This window comes from Fusarium keratoplasticum, chromosome 6 (assembly GCF_025433545.1).
Source record: "Fusarium keratoplasticum isolate Fu6.1 chromosome 6, whole genome shotgun sequence".
Classification (NCBI taxonomy): Eukaryota; Fungi; Ascomycota; class Sordariomycetes; order Hypocreales; family Nectriaceae; genus Fusarium; species Fusarium keratoplasticum.
The window spans coordinates 3,091,610-3,105,996 of NC_070534.1; the positions used below are offsets into that span (position 1 = coordinate 3,091,610).

Sequence of the window (14,387 nt, forward strand, 5' to 3'; positions counted from 1 at the left end):
GAGATAGGTCCAGTCATACGCCTCCTTGGTTGAGAGGATGAGCTGGGGCGGGCGCTGGCCCTTGGCTCCATGGACAGATGCGCCGATTGCTGCGTCTTTGACGTCGGTAGAGGCCTGAAGAATGAATGATGCGACCTGACTGGGGCTGTGATTCTTGACAAAGTCGGAAACGTCAAAGTCGTAATACCCAGTCTTCAGAACCGTGTCCCAAGAAGGGCTGCTGGAGGCCAAAAAGTAATCCTCATCCTTCTTCCCGACAACGTCAACACCGTTGTGGTTTGGCGCTCCCGATGCCCAGGTAATGGACGAAGCCTTCCAGTCGTTCTTGGTGATTCCGTACAGGTTTGCCGTGAAAGCCTTGGAACCGAGGGCCTCAGAGTCAACATAGAATCTGACCTTGGCAGAGTCGACCTTGGACGAGTAAGCCGAGAAGTCGAATTTGACGTAAGTCAGCTGCTTGTCGCCTTCGGAGCCCGTCTTGTAGCCAAACTTGCTGGAGGAGCTAGAGGCAAAATTCTTGTTCGAAGAGCTCCCGCCCTGGATGTATGTAGACTCGCTGGCGTTGAAGCGTTTGTCGGGCTGGATTTCGGACCACAGCAGTTGGGTGTTGACAACAGTGAAGCCATCACCAGCAGTGATGTCATACAGGGACTTGATCTCACTCTGCGAGAGGCCCCAGACGTCTCGGACTTTGTCCGCACGCAGCTGGAGGCCGTTGAAGAAGAAGGGCTGATCGCCAACCTTGAGCGTGAGACGGTCAAATTCGTTCAGGCTGATGCCGACAGAGCTTATGGGGTCCTTGGTAGGCTTGGAAGGTTTGAGGTCTTTGTCGATGGCCTGTGAGGTGACGAGCGGCAGCATCAAGGCCGCACAAGCAGCCAGAACTCGGGGTACGAGCATGATAAAAGTTGTAATTGAAGCAGTAAGAAATGAGAGATTGTTGCGATGTTGTACGCAATGTTCTGGTAAGACTGAGCAGTTGAATGTAACAAGTCGGGATCAGGTCTTTATATACAAGTGGCTTTGCATCAGGCGAGAGGTCAGTCACCTTGAACAGCTTCACTCCATAGCAAGTTGCGAAACCTGACCCAGCGTCGATGTTACCCGAGTGTTGTAAAACCGACAACGACTAGTGCGAAATCATCCATCGCGGCGGCGTCAGTCCGGGGTTGGTGTTGAGCTTCCCCCAGACGCCTCTTGCGGGTTCCCCAGGTTTCCATTGGGGGTTCCTGCCGATCAGCTGAGTTCCATGCATCTAGACGCCACCCCCAAAGACGTCTTCCTCGCAGGAAAAACTTGTGACTGATGGCAAAAAGCGACATTCCGTAGAACCAAAGATACGAGGACTACGTAGTTGGGTCGTGGGCCATTCACGCCAACTTCGGGATGGTGCGTTAGCGCTGATTGGCGAGGATGCTAAAGTAGCTCTTATTGGGCGGGAACAATGCGTTAAAGTCAATGCCGATCATCGAACCATGTTGAGGTCGGCAAACATGCACGGTACTGGCCGTGGACAAGGGGAGCAGAATATGTAGGGAACGGATGTGATGATGAAAGGGCGCGGTTTCATCAGCTAGCTAAGTTCAAAGGAGTAATAAGGTTACCCGCCACCAAGAGGAGCAAAGGACGTTGTGTTGACGCTTGGATGCTAGTGAAATAGCAGAAATAGGCTTAACAGTCGACCTGGAATTACGTAGTTACAAAGCACATAGTGGCTTGGTTAGTACGATAGACACAGGGAGTAGACTCTTCGGGCATTTTCTATCAACTCTTAAGTAGGGTAGACGCAAAGAGCGGCCTTTGTTGATTCTTGTGAGGTCTCAGTCAGAAGGCAGCGGACACAATTTGAGAAACACAGTAATGAACGCACGGCAGCATTGGAACCCGATGATTCGCGATGAGCTTTCTTTGTACAAAATAACAATATGACATGGCTAACATTCGATCACACGATCATGATGAATAGAACTATCTCAAGGTCATCAAAGTTGAAATGGCACTGCCCTAGAACACACCCCAAAGGGATGACAGTGTAGTCCATCCAAGCTCAAACCTCCTCGAACCGCCAACTACAACTCGCACCAAGAAACTGACCGGCCGATCCCAATCCCACGACTTAACTGACAAGCCAAGGTTGTATCACTGCATTTACTCCTCAGTGGCCTCCTTAACAGTCTCCCTCGCGGCAACATCCACCGGCTGGTGCTTAAACTCGCGTGCTGAGAGGTCCAGGCCAAAGAGAATGTCAAGTTCCTCATAGGTGCGGCCGCGCATCTCTGGAAGGCGGAAGAAAGCCCAGACAAAGCACACGACGAGAATACCGCCCGTCAGGAAGCCGCTCTTGCCCTTCCAGTTCCCAGCAGTTGGGTTGAGGATGTAGGGTCCCACGACGGTGTTGATGATGGATGCGATGTTGTAGCAGTTGCGCGCAAGACCAATCGTGTGGGATCGGAGTCTGGTGGTCGAGGTCTCGCCGACAATGATGTATGCTCCAGGCCCGACTGTGATTTGATAGATGCAGTACCATACCAGGTACACAGCCGACTCGCCAAAGCCTTGGGCAGCGGATGCCGGGGCCAAGGCGGCAAACCCGATGATGAACCACATGACGGCCATTCCAACGATGCCAATAAGAAAGAGCCTGCGGCGTCCAAAGCGGCCCGTCACCGGGAGCGCAATGAGGTTGCACACGAGATGGATCCCAGCCTGGCCGACGCTCATGCTGAAGGCATCCGCCGTCTTGAGGCCAGCTTGCTGGAAGAAATAGGTACCATAGCCACTAACGACAAACCCGGAAAGCTGCTGGATGGTCCATGCAGCGCAAGCAATCTCAGTACGCCAGAGGTTGGTGCCCTTGAAACAATCCAGCATGCCGGTTCCTTCGCCCATTGCCTTTTCGAGGTTGTTTGTCTGGATCATCAAAGCCACGGCCCGTTGGGCTCCAGGTGCGTCGTGGTCGGACAGCCTCAAGACAGACTTTTCAGCTTCAGCGATGCGACCTTTGCGGACGAGCCACCAGGGGGACTCGGGTGCAAAGCACACGAGGGGGATGATGATCAAAGGCCAAGTCCACTGTACGGCAATGGGGATGCGCCAAGCCCAGGGGTCAGTCTCCTCGTGCGAGAATGCCTTCAACAATCCAAACGAGATGAACTGGCCGATTCCCCAGCAGGTGACGACCCAGGTTTCCATGTAGCTCCTCAGAACGACCGGGCAGACCTCGGAAGCGTACGCAGGAGCCATTGTGGTGAAGACACCCCAGGCCAGGCCAGATAGAAGAGAGCCCGAGAACATCATCTCAATGTTGCGGGAGAAGAAGGTGATGAAGATGACGCCGGTGAGGTAGACCAGGGTGCAGAGCAAGGTCTTTCGGTGACCAATCCTCTCGGTGAGGAACGAGTTGATATAGACACCAATCAGGTTTCCCAAGGGGTTCGAGAGGCCGAGGGCGGCCTGCCACTTGGGCTGAAGCTGATACTGGGATCCGTCACCGACCGGATGACCGAATCTGTACCGAAATGCGGGAAAGGCTTGAAGTGAGCCGAGGATGGCCGTGTCGTACCCATCCATGATGATGGTGAGTGAAAAGACCATGGACCAGAGACAAGCCTTGCGGTAACGCTTGAAAGCTTGAAGAGCTGTCATGCTATGCTCATCCTCAGTGGCGAGGTGAGCACCTTCGGCAATGGCAAGCTCATTCTTGGCATCCTGGGCCTCGAGGCCGGAGCCTTGGGTCATCTCAATGTGTTGACCGGAAGCGATCTTGTCTGTCGCCATAGTGTTGGAGTGGCTTAGAAAGATATAAAGATGTAGTGAAGATGATGAGAGTAATTCTGGCCAAGCGTGCAGATGAGGAGAGGGGCCTGGAGGCTTGTATATAGTCTGGTTGTAATGCTTAGCGTCGACTAAACCGCTCGGTTCCCTGCTTGCGGGGATTGCCACCCCGGATCCTCCATAATGGGGTAAAGTCTGGGGTAGATTCTGTTAGAGTCGAAGTGGCTGGCCCCCAAACCTCCAACAGTAGATAGTTGCGGGCGGCCGGGTTCCTAGTCCGACCACAACCTCGCCAATGGCTTTAGAGATGTCTCGGAGGCACAGCTGAGCAGACCTCTTGGATCATAGAATACATGCCTGTGGGGAGGGAGATCCATCCACCCCTGTTGGATGTCTCCTGACACGAGGATGCGATGGGCTATGATGCACTATCAGAACGCCTCTGGGGAATCGTGCGATGAGCAGTACCACCTGATTGATGGTAATTCATGGGGGCTAGATGAGGGGGGCCTTGTTGGTTCTCTGTGATGTCTTTGGGAGGGTCACAGCAGTGTGACGGCGGAACGGAAGCACAGTCGTTCAGCTGAGATATGAATCACCTTAACAAGGGATAGCTCATGGGGCGAGTCACACAGCTAACAGGGTACGGAGGATGATCGCTGGACCGGTTGGATGCAAAGCTGTGGAGGCTCGGCTGTTAGCACCCCGAGAGGCTGGTACCCTCACCACCTCGGCATGCTAAACGTGCGAATCATAAGCGAGCGCTGTCCATTTTACAAGACTGTCATCCGGTTTCTCGAAACCAATGACGTGAGGGTTGTCTAGATAGCCTGTACTGGGGGGCCGCGATAGGCACATGCAACTGGACGGGAAGGACTGGCAGAGTTGAGAGGCTTTTGCGACTGGCTGGGAAGAAGACAAACAGTTCCCATCAGTTAACGAAATCTCCCGTCTTAGGTACGGATGAATTGGTGCCATCATTTGTTTCCTTTTTCATGCTCCTTAACAGGTGTAGTATTATCAGGCGAGATTCAAACCGCTTCAAGCAAGAAGCAAACTATTCAAACTCCATTAAGCACGCCGTCATCATGAATTACAGAGCAGCTACCCTAATATAAGGCCAAATCCACTATCTTTAGAGGCCATTGCCACCTCTCGGATGCATTGTCCGTCTCCCCTAGACCTGTGATGGCTTGCGAGCATGCCTCTACTGGCCACCTCCCCGCTGCTTGCCTCCCAAATCTGTTGCGTGAGGGCCCAGGCCCTGTCAACATTCGCCATGCCCTGCCGCTTACTGACAGCCAGGAACGCTTTCTCCGCCAGGGTTCGGTCGGCCACGCTAATGGCCTCGCAAGCTGCAACAAATAGAGGCCAGAGCAGAGCCCCCATCGGGCCGGCAGCACTTACGGCATCATTGCAGTGCTCAAGTGAGGCCCTGACGTGGCTCTGAACTTGGTAATGAGAGCGTGGATAGTTATGTATCGTCCGGAACAGATAGACGAGCGAGCTGTGGCGGTAGGAGAGGGCGCTATGGGTGGCTGATTGGTCACCCAGTACTTCAGATGCACCGTCTTGGTTGGCTTCTGAGCGAGGTTCCCAATTTTGAAGCGAGTATTGGATGGCGTCGGTACAGATTCGAAGTTCCTCACGCAAAACAGCAGCTTTGGCATTCTCCTTCCGCTCTTTGGCAGCTTGAAACTCCTTCTTCAAATCAAGGAGCTGCGCAAGCCGATGGAGTGTAGGCCAGAGAGAGCTTGCCTTGCCCAGAAGCGCGTCCACACTATTCAAGCGCGACTCGTCTATGAAACATGGATCTACTAGCATTCCCCTTCGTGGCAGGGGCGATAAGGGGGCGGTCGCAAGCGACAGAGCCGAGATGACGTCGAAGTAGTTGAACATCTGTAGCGCTGTAAGAACAATCATCTCCAAGATAAGCAGCTTAGCTTAGTACTTGCTGTTTCGAAAAAACGGCTCGATGTTTCGACGTGGTCCTGGGCTCGGGACAAGAGCTGCAGCGCTCCTTGCAGATGCTTAATAGCGCTAGTAACTTGCCCATGCGGCATCAACTGTATGTAACATCCGTGTCAACCTCGGCTGGATCATTGTCGGGCGTGTTCATGACATACTGCTTCGTAGTAGGTAAGCATCATGATGACTGGGAGAACTTCGTCTCTTGCCACATTCAAGTCGGCGAGCATTTGTACCAGATGCTGCACCGCCACCGCATGAAAGTGTGATGATGCTCGGGCGCTGTGAATGCCCTGATACTCCAGGTGGCCAGTGGACAAGGCGCAAACGGCATTCAGCAACGCCATGTTATCAAGACAAAGGGGCAGGATTAGCTCCTGGAACGGATTGGTGTCCCCGGGACTCAACGTCATGAGTTCAGACAGAACGCAGCTGAAGTGGGCGAGGAGCAGCCGCTCCTCAGCTACAGTTGAGAACTCGCAAAACGGAGGAAAACCGAGGCAAGGCTCCGGACAAGTCTGGGAGACAAATGAGATTGGCTCCTTGTTCCATTCAGAGAATGCCGGTGGGTCAGGAGCATCAAGGATCGGCGAATTCACCGCCGTGCTCGACACCATCTGACAGATGCCCGGAAACAACTCCGAGGTCCTGGGGTGTGGTCAGCCAGCCAAGCCGAAGAGAAGAGAAGCGACTTACATGTCGATGCCCCACACGTCTTTGGATGATCCATTTCCCAGGAGCGGTGGGCTGACGCCTGAGCCGGTAGCTGGTGTCTGGTAGCGCCTACGAGGCCTGACAGGATCGTAGATACAATCCTTTCCGTACTCCTTGCAGCGGGAACATTGGGGCCTGCACTCGTCGCATTTTTTCCTCTTTGATCAGGTTAGATAATGGGCTCAATATTGATGGTAGCATCCCATACCATTTCTTTACTGCTCAGCTTGTTTAGCAAGCTCATCCTGAGGGGCTCAGTGGTGGCTACTTACCAGAATCGGCATCCTACATGGTTCAATCAGATATTAGTCACAAGAACAATAGTTGAATGCTTGGAGATTGGGGATTCAAGTGTAGATCCTTGACGCGCAAATGGGTATGTGGGATGATTAGAATGCGTTACAAACCTGCTCTTGATCTTGTATTTCGAGCCTTTGGCGGCGCAGTCCGCGCGTAGAGTAACATGGTGGATCAAGCAAGCAAAATAGAGAAGGACTGATGACGAACCCTGCCAGCCATGGCATCTGCAGCTCGCCTTACCATCGCACCATGCATTATTATACCCGCGATGCCAATCAGCGAGCGCCACAGTCACCAGCTTCATCTTCAGGGATACGAGCAAGAAAGTTAACCAACCTTGTGACAAGATGACATCCTGCTAGCAAGGGCATGATCACGGCCGTACAAGGAAAGGCATGGTCACTCGGGCCCGGGTAAATCATCATCAACACTTGACCCGCGCTCCGAGCGTGGGGAGATGAGCAACCAACTTGGGGAACCCCCAAACGCCACAGCTCTTTCGGGCTCGGTTCAATCACCACTCATACTTAACCCGTGATCTGGCTACACAGAATGCGGCATAGTTCGCCTCTCATGAGCCGAGCTAACATGCAATGATGCAGCCACGGAAATCCATGGTGTAGTAGTTTCGCATTGGGGGTTACTAGAACGACCGGTAGATGACTTATTTGGCCATCATGGTCACACCAAATGCCCTGCTCCTTTGATCAAGGGACGACGTTGGTCTTTCGCCCGTCTAGACAACATGTCGTCTTCAAGCCTCTGTCTCGGTTACGGAGACCTTCATCCTTTTGCAAAGGTCAATATCCAGGACCGCAAGTCAGTCCAAGACCTCCTCAAAACCTTGCTCGACCCTCTCCACCCATTCTTCTCGCCGCTCAAGGCCCGTGTGCGCTGTCCAGGCGCAACCGCCGTACGATTTGACAATGCGGCCGCCGAGGTCGAGGGTCTCTGTCGACCTCTCTGGGGGCTGGCCTCGCTGCTTGCCGGACGGGGCGAGTATGAGGCGACCGACCTGTGGATTCAAGGCATCAAAGCTGGGACCGATCCTGAAAATTCAGAGTACTGGGGTCGACCGCAGGACAACGACCAGAGGATGGTGGAGATGTGTCCTCTAGGTAGATCATGGCCACTGCTGAAAGCAAAGATTCAGGCTAACCGGCGGTTACTAGGTTTTACCCTTGCTGTCACTCCAGGAATATGGGACAAGTTCTCCGAAGGAGAGAGAAGAAACATCGAGGCATGGCTGGGGAACTCGATCAACGAGAAAAAGTAGGTCGATAGCATCCCCATCTTTCCAGGTCACTTACACGCCCTAGCATGCCAAACACCAACTGGCTGTGGTTCCGCGTATTTGCCAATCTGGGGCTGAAAAAGGTAGGAGGGCAGTACTCCCAGGACAGATTGACAAAGGATATCAAGCATCTCAACACCTTTTATCGCGGGGCTGGTTGGTCCAACGACGGGCCAGAAGGTATTCATCGTACGTTCACCTCCGTTCCGGTCCGATGCCCACCACCCAGTTTCATCGACTAACTTGGTCAGAAATGGACTATTACTCGTCCAGTTTTGCCATTCAGTTCCTCCAGCTCATCTACTCCAAGCTCGCGGCGACAGACGACCCCGCCATGGCGGCCGAGTTCAAAGAGCGAGCTCGAGCCGCAGCTCTTGATCTGGTACACTACTTTGACGACGAGGGAAGGGCGATTCCATTCGGCCGCAGCATGATATATCGGTTCGCTGTTGTCTCCTTCTGGGCAGCGCTGGCCTATTCTGATGTTGAGCTGCCTGAACCTCTCACTTGGGGCATGGTGAAGGGAATGGTGCTGCGGAACTTGCGCTGGTGGCAGACGCAGACAGACATGTGGACTTCGAGCGGCACGCTTTCGATTGGATACTCGTATCCAAACATGTATGTGAGTGATGACTTTATGCCTCGCTGTCTGGTTGGAGTCTGACGCGTGGCAGATGGCTGAGAACTACAACAGCCCTGGAAGCCCGGTATGTGTCTTGAACATACTCCGACTTTTAATCTCTGTTGCTTACTGACGTGAGAAGTATTGGGCCTGTCTGGCCTTTCTGTGCTTGGCTGTACCGGAGCAGCATCCGTTCTGGACATCACCGGAGCAATCCACAACCGGATTCTTCCCCTCTATTAAGCCTGTGGAGTACCCCGGACACATCTTGAGGTGACCCCCCATCTTCTGATGTCTTCACAAGTCCTTACCATTGTTCCAGCAATCTTGGCGGCCACTGCATGCTTCTGTCGTCTGGACAGGCATGCGGATATCCTATGAAGGCGACGCACGCCAAGTATGGTGGCTTTGCGTACAGTAGCCACTTTGCCTACTCGGTTCCCCCAGGTCTCTTCTCTCTAGAGCAATACGCTCTAGCCTCCCAGCTGGGATTCTCAGACGATGGAGGTGAGACGTGGAAGACGAGAAGACTCTGTGAACAGGCAGCCATCCAATACCGTCATGGAAAGGCTGTACTAGTCTCTACCTGGAGACCATTCTCGGATGTCGTTGTGCAGACTACTTTGGTTCCGCCCGAGCATAGCACCCCCAACTGGCACTTGCGGGTTCATCGCATCCAGGCAGGTCGAAGGGTGGCTACTGCAGATGGGTCTTTTGCCGTCCGTAACGTGAACTCTGTTGACGGACGTTATCTTGGTCTGTATGACGCGAAAACCCTCGAGGGAACCTCGCCGAAAATCATCGGGAACTACGACACCGAATCCCCCGCCGGCTGGTCCGGCGGAGTAGAGGGCGCCTTTGCTGCGTCAAAGGGGGCTGCAGGAATCCGTGCCTTAGAGCCTGGAACAAGACGCAGAGCCATGTTGGTCAACGCCGACCCAAACTCCAATCTCGTGGAAAGCAGGACTACCATACCTACACTACAAGACACCATCGCCGAGGGTGAGACGGTCTGGTACGTAACAGCCATTTACGCCAAACCTCCAACGCCGGGCCTGGATAGACAAGACTCGATGGCTGGCTGGGAGGAGCTTCCACCTGTGCCAAGCTGGCTCCAGTCGGAAATGGCAGACACCAGTGGATAACAGGATTGGGTATTGGCTGGCCCATTAAGTAGCAATTGCAGAGGATAAAGATTGTCATGTCGATCACTGTTTAGTAAAATTTCCCTGGGTTTCCGTGCGAGACACTTGCTTTTCGGCTGCGCGAAGCTTTTAGCAGAGAAAGACATGTTCGTTCTCGGCTCGCTAAGGCGAGACCTTGATAGGCTACGCTTAATGATACCGCCATCGCAGTAGAAGAAGTAGACCTTCTTCGCAGTATGCTGTGCAGCGCCTCTGTTATACAGATGTGGTAGATAGAAAGAATGAGATGAATGAAATCACCATTAGTTGAGGCGTCATTCTAGTTTCTGATTGTTCTATAGACTTATCCTTCAAGGAAAGTTGGGCTAATGATTCTTTCTTCAGAAAGCACCCTGTTATCAGCGCAACTTACACCCGGCTGCTCATCGGGGGCCCCAAGTAGCTCGCACGAACGCCCCCGAGATCTACCACAATCTTTTCTAGAAGAACCCCTTCGGCCAGAGGGCGGTATCTTAGGACGTGGTGTCCGCTCCTGGAAAGGCTGAAAACATGGCTTTGAGTCCAGACCCCATCCTGTACCGCCGTAGACCATCCTTCGGGTAAGTCACCTTCAACCTTGGTCTCCATCAAAGGCACCGAACTCAAAATAGAACCGCCGAGCGACAAATCGTAGCTGGCTCTCTGCCAGGGCCTCAGCTCCAGCATCATTGTGAAATGCAGTGTCACCTTAGCTGAAGGGACTGTCGAGAAGAGATAAACCGGATACTCCAGCCAAGAGACTCCGGCTCTGGGGGCTGTCGATAGGCCAATGGCTCCTGCAAGCGCGCGGCCAAGAAAAGGGTATATCTGATATTCCCCTTGCTGAGGTGGAGTCAACTCGACCGACGCAGGCTCCAAGGAGATGCACCCTTCGGATTCAACAAATCCGTGGAACTCGGGTGGCACAGCTTGGTTCATGACAGGCAGGTGAACATGCTCGAGTTCCCCTCCACGAGATTGCACCACAATCTGTAGGACCGAGTTGAACTCTTGGGGAACTCTTGTCCAGTTCACTGCCACCGTCACTCGTTGATCGTCCTCTCCCGGCTCAAGTCTTCCTTTTGCCGGTTCGACCAACACCCAATCCTGATCCACGCCGGCGGTCCATTCGACGACAGGCTTGCCTCTGGTGAAGATGTCAAAGTACCGTTCCTGAACACCATAGGGGCTAAGGGGAGGAAGAGTCAGTCCTGCGGCCAAATCACCACGTGACGGGTTCGTCCGATCGTTCTCCTCGTTGATCAGGCCTGGTCGAATGCCAGCGTGCCCCTCCACGGCGACACCCATCTGACCCACGATGCGGGTCGAATCCTGTCGTCGCTGGATGAAACTCAAGCCCGTGAGCAGGTCGCGAGACGGCGCGCGCCAGCTGTCGGGCGTATACCCGTAGTGCGTCTGTTTCATGATATGATCCCACTTCGTGCCACTCCATGGGTTGTTGTGGTACGTTTCAGCGAGGGACCAGTCTTCGTCGAACAGTTCGAGTGCACGATTTGCCAAGAGGTTGGTCGAGTTGCGTCTCTGAGAGCCGAAGAGCCGGTTCTTGGCTTGAGCCACTCGCAAATCCGTATAGATCCGTGACGCCTTGACAGGATGCAACACGAGCTGGAAGAAGGCTGCTTTGTATGGAGACTGAATGACATCGAAGAGATCGTTTGCTTGACGCTCGAGATCCTTGAACCTCGTCAAGATGGTTTCAGCCTCGTGATAATTGAGGACCGAGAAGGTCTCAGGCTCGATGTGTTCATGCCGACGAAGCGCCATGAGACGATCATGCTTGGAAAGAATCCCCGCGATCGTGTCGGCATGTTCATGTCCAAACTCGCGTGCAGAGTAAGACCGGAAGAAGGAGTCGAGAGTGTTGGGTCCCACGCTGTTGATGTCCCAGGCAAGTTGCATCGCAAATGTCGCGGGCATCTCGATCGGTTTGATGTCTCCAACGTTGACGATCCAAATCTTGGTTATCCCGCCGTCATACGCTGTTCGGAGCTGCTGTTGTACTTTGCCCTTTGGTGCATGTCAGATTCGAGACTTGAACAATCAGCCCTTTTTCGACTTACACAAGAGTTCGTGTTAATCCACTTGTAGCTTCGCGGATGGCCAACGTACTCCAAATGGTAGTATAGCTATATCGACCGTCAATAACCAGGCTCTAGAGCAGCAAGCCAGTCATTCTTACCCCAAATCCACCTGAACGTGCTCGCTCCTCTGCTGTGGGCAACCGGCGAATATTCCCAAAGTTGTCATCAGCGAAGAGAATCGTCACGTCGTCGGGGATCTCCAGTCCATCCTCATAATACTCGAGGACTTCCTTGTACAGAGCCATCACCTCTGGTGCGTCTTAGCAAGGTGCTCACAAAGCCTGTATAAGCTCAGAACTTACGATTGACGGCATCGGGTTTCCCATACACATCCTTCAAGATTCGTCGCTGAGTCTCGATGACGTCCTTGAGTGTGGCCTTGGGATCGTCCGCTTCGATCGTGCCATCTCCTTCTCCTCGCATGCCGAGCGTGAAAATGGACTCGTGACCCTGGGCCCGCTTTGCTCCAGTCTCAAAGAAGTCGGTGATGGCCTCCTTGTTTTGGTTCCAGGCCCATGGCCCCTTGCCATTTCGGCGCCATTCGGTTGTGGACCTCTGCATCGGCTCGTGATGCGAGGTGGACACCACTATGCCATACGCATCCGCAGTCTCCTGGTTCTTGGCATCATCCGTGAAGAAGCTGCTCCCAGGCTCAGGGTACCCAGACCACATGGCTGGCCAGAAGAAATTTGCCTAAATGTCATGCCGCGTCAGTGAATGAATACAAAAGCAGGCATAGGGATCATCTGCTCACCTTCAACCGAAGAAGAAGTTCAAAGAACTTTTCATAAAAGACGGCGTTATAACACGATCCGCACTTGACATGAACCCAGTCCGTAAGCGCAGGAGCCTCATCGTTGATGAACAGGCCACGATACTGGATGCTCGGCTCTCCCTGGCAGGTACTGACAGGTAGGGCGTAGACGCACTCGCGGCGTTTCACGGGGACATCGGCCCACCAATGCCAACTGTTATCCGGTCAGCCTTGAGATCCAACATCAGATCGAGTCAACGTACGGAGAGACACCCAGCTGCTCAGACAATGTATAGACGCCAAAGATAGTACCACGATTATCACTCCCCGCAATGACCAGGATGCGTCTTGCGAAAGACCAAGGAGAGTCTTGAAGAGTGGTGTGAAATGTCTCCCATTTACCATAAATCAAGGCCCTGCGGGTAGTACCATCGTCGTCCAGATCCCGTATGAGCTTGGATCGCTCTAAGCTACCTACAACGATTGCGCCTTCAACAGACTGATATTCAGAGGGATCGGTCCAGATCGCAGGGAGGCTTCCAGTAACCCTCTCCAAGTCGCTGGCAAGGTTTTTGACAGCTAAGTGGATGCTTTGGTGCTCTGCTGGATCCATGACGATGGGGAGGTTCCGCAGGTCCATGCGGCCATTTCCTGGCGCGAAGTCGACGATCGACAAGTCAGACATTGTCATGAGAAAATAGCAAGAAGTCATAAAAAAGTGTTGATCAAGATAGGCGGACTATCAGAACATCAAGAGAGAAAGTCGGGTTAAATACACAATTCATCCTCGCATTACACCGAAGCTTCCTGATTCTATCCGGACGAATCAGCGCCTTGCTATCCTTCTAACCTTACTCGCCCGGTTAGACATCTCCGGGTATAGATATCCCGACTTAGTCGAAATAAGCAAGTTGTTTTATAAATAGGAGATCATAACTATTATATCTCTAAGAAATTAAAAAAAGGTCCCATTCTCTCCTTACTGCTATCTCTGCGGGTTAGTAGGCTGACCTAGCCTATCTTTCCTATCGAGAACTTTAATAAGCATAGGGATAACTTTTGGCTTAATCTGCCTTGCCTCCTTATGGCATAAGGCTTCTTATACTAGTTATATAGCCGGGAAGAGTATTACTAGCTTCTTAATAAACTCTGAGATGTCTTTGATGAGTTTATTAAAGTCTTTTCTTATATATAATACCCATTGAGTTTTCCGCGCGGAGCTTATCTCCTTTTGCCGACGTCGGGTAAGGCTGCGGGGGGAAATAATAGTTTTTTTTTTTTTACTATTTTTGTCGCATTCTCCAGCTCTATTATTTAGTCAGGTACTTCTATGAGCCTGAGCTCATCGTCTTTATGCTTGGCCTTGAACCTCTTAGAAGTTCTTTTAGCCTCTTCAAATAGGTCATAGATAAGGCCTATCTATTTCTTAGCCTTTCTAACATCATTTCCATCCCATGGTCCCTTCTGGAATAAAGCATCAGGAGCAAAGGACTCACAAAGAAAGCCCATAGCCTCGCCCTAGCGAGATGGCTATAAGTCAGCGGCCTCAAGCTTGGCGATATAGATGCCAAAGTCTTCGCTAAAGCTTCGGCCTAGCTAGATAAAGCTAAAACTATTGACGCAGGACTTAAAGATTTCAGGGAGTCCTACGACTACTAGCGCAACAAGGCAGGCTCCATTTCGAGTGGTTAATTAT

The 14,387-nt window shown here is 52.6% G+C and overlaps 4 protein-coding genes across 4 annotated transcripts; 1 reads left to right on the forward strand and 3 right to left on the reverse strand.

Moving 5' to 3' along the window:
- Positions 1 to 2,148: 2,148 nt before the first annotated feature.
- NCS57_00894100 (MFS domain-containing protein) lies at positions 2,149 to 3,777 on the reverse strand (the record flags this gene model as incomplete). The annotated part of the gene is made up of 1 exon (XM_053058738.1): positions 2,149 to 3,777. The coding sequence occupies one exon, from the start codon at positions 3,775 to 3,777 to the stop codon at positions 2,149 to 2,151; it is 1,629 nt and encodes a 542-aa protein (XP_052912569.1).
- Positions 3,778 to 4,878: 1,101 nt separating this feature from the next.
- On the reverse strand, positions 4,879 to 6,921 carry NCS57_00894200 (Zn(2)-C6 fungal-type domain-containing protein; the record flags this gene model as incomplete). Its single annotated transcript, XM_053058739.1, has 6 exons — positions 4,879 to 5,673; positions 5,901 to 6,390; positions 6,439 to 6,614; positions 6,665 to 6,674; positions 6,729 to 6,741; positions 6,864 to 6,921. 6 exons carry the CDS (start codon positions 6,919 to 6,921, stop codon positions 4,879 to 4,881), a joined length of 1,542 nt encoding a protein of 513 aa, XP_052912570.1.
- A 580-nt stretch (positions 6,922 to 7,501) lies between these two features.
- NCS57_00894300 (uncharacterized protein) lies at positions 7,502 to 9,817 on the forward strand (the record flags this gene model as incomplete). The annotated part of the gene is made up of 6 exons (XM_053058740.1): positions 7,502 to 8,028; positions 8,076 to 8,239; positions 8,302 to 8,672; positions 8,725 to 8,757; positions 8,815 to 8,945; positions 8,995 to 9,817. The coding sequence occupies 6 exons, from the start codon at positions 7,502 to 7,504 to the stop codon at positions 9,815 to 9,817; spliced, it is 2,049 nt and encodes a 682-aa protein (XP_052912571.1).
- A 408-nt stretch (positions 9,818 to 10,225) lies between these two features.
- Positions 10,226 to 13,376, reverse strand: NCS57_00894400 (uncharacterized protein; the record flags this gene model as incomplete). The annotated part of the gene is made up of 6 exons (XM_053058741.1): positions 10,226 to 11,863; positions 11,917 to 11,982; positions 12,036 to 12,187; positions 12,240 to 12,630; positions 12,692 to 12,905; positions 12,955 to 13,376. The coding sequence occupies 6 exons, from the start codon at positions 13,374 to 13,376 to the stop codon at positions 10,226 to 10,228; spliced, it is 2,883 nt and encodes a 960-aa protein (XP_052912572.1).
- Positions 13,377 to 14,387: the final 1,011 nt, after the last annotated feature.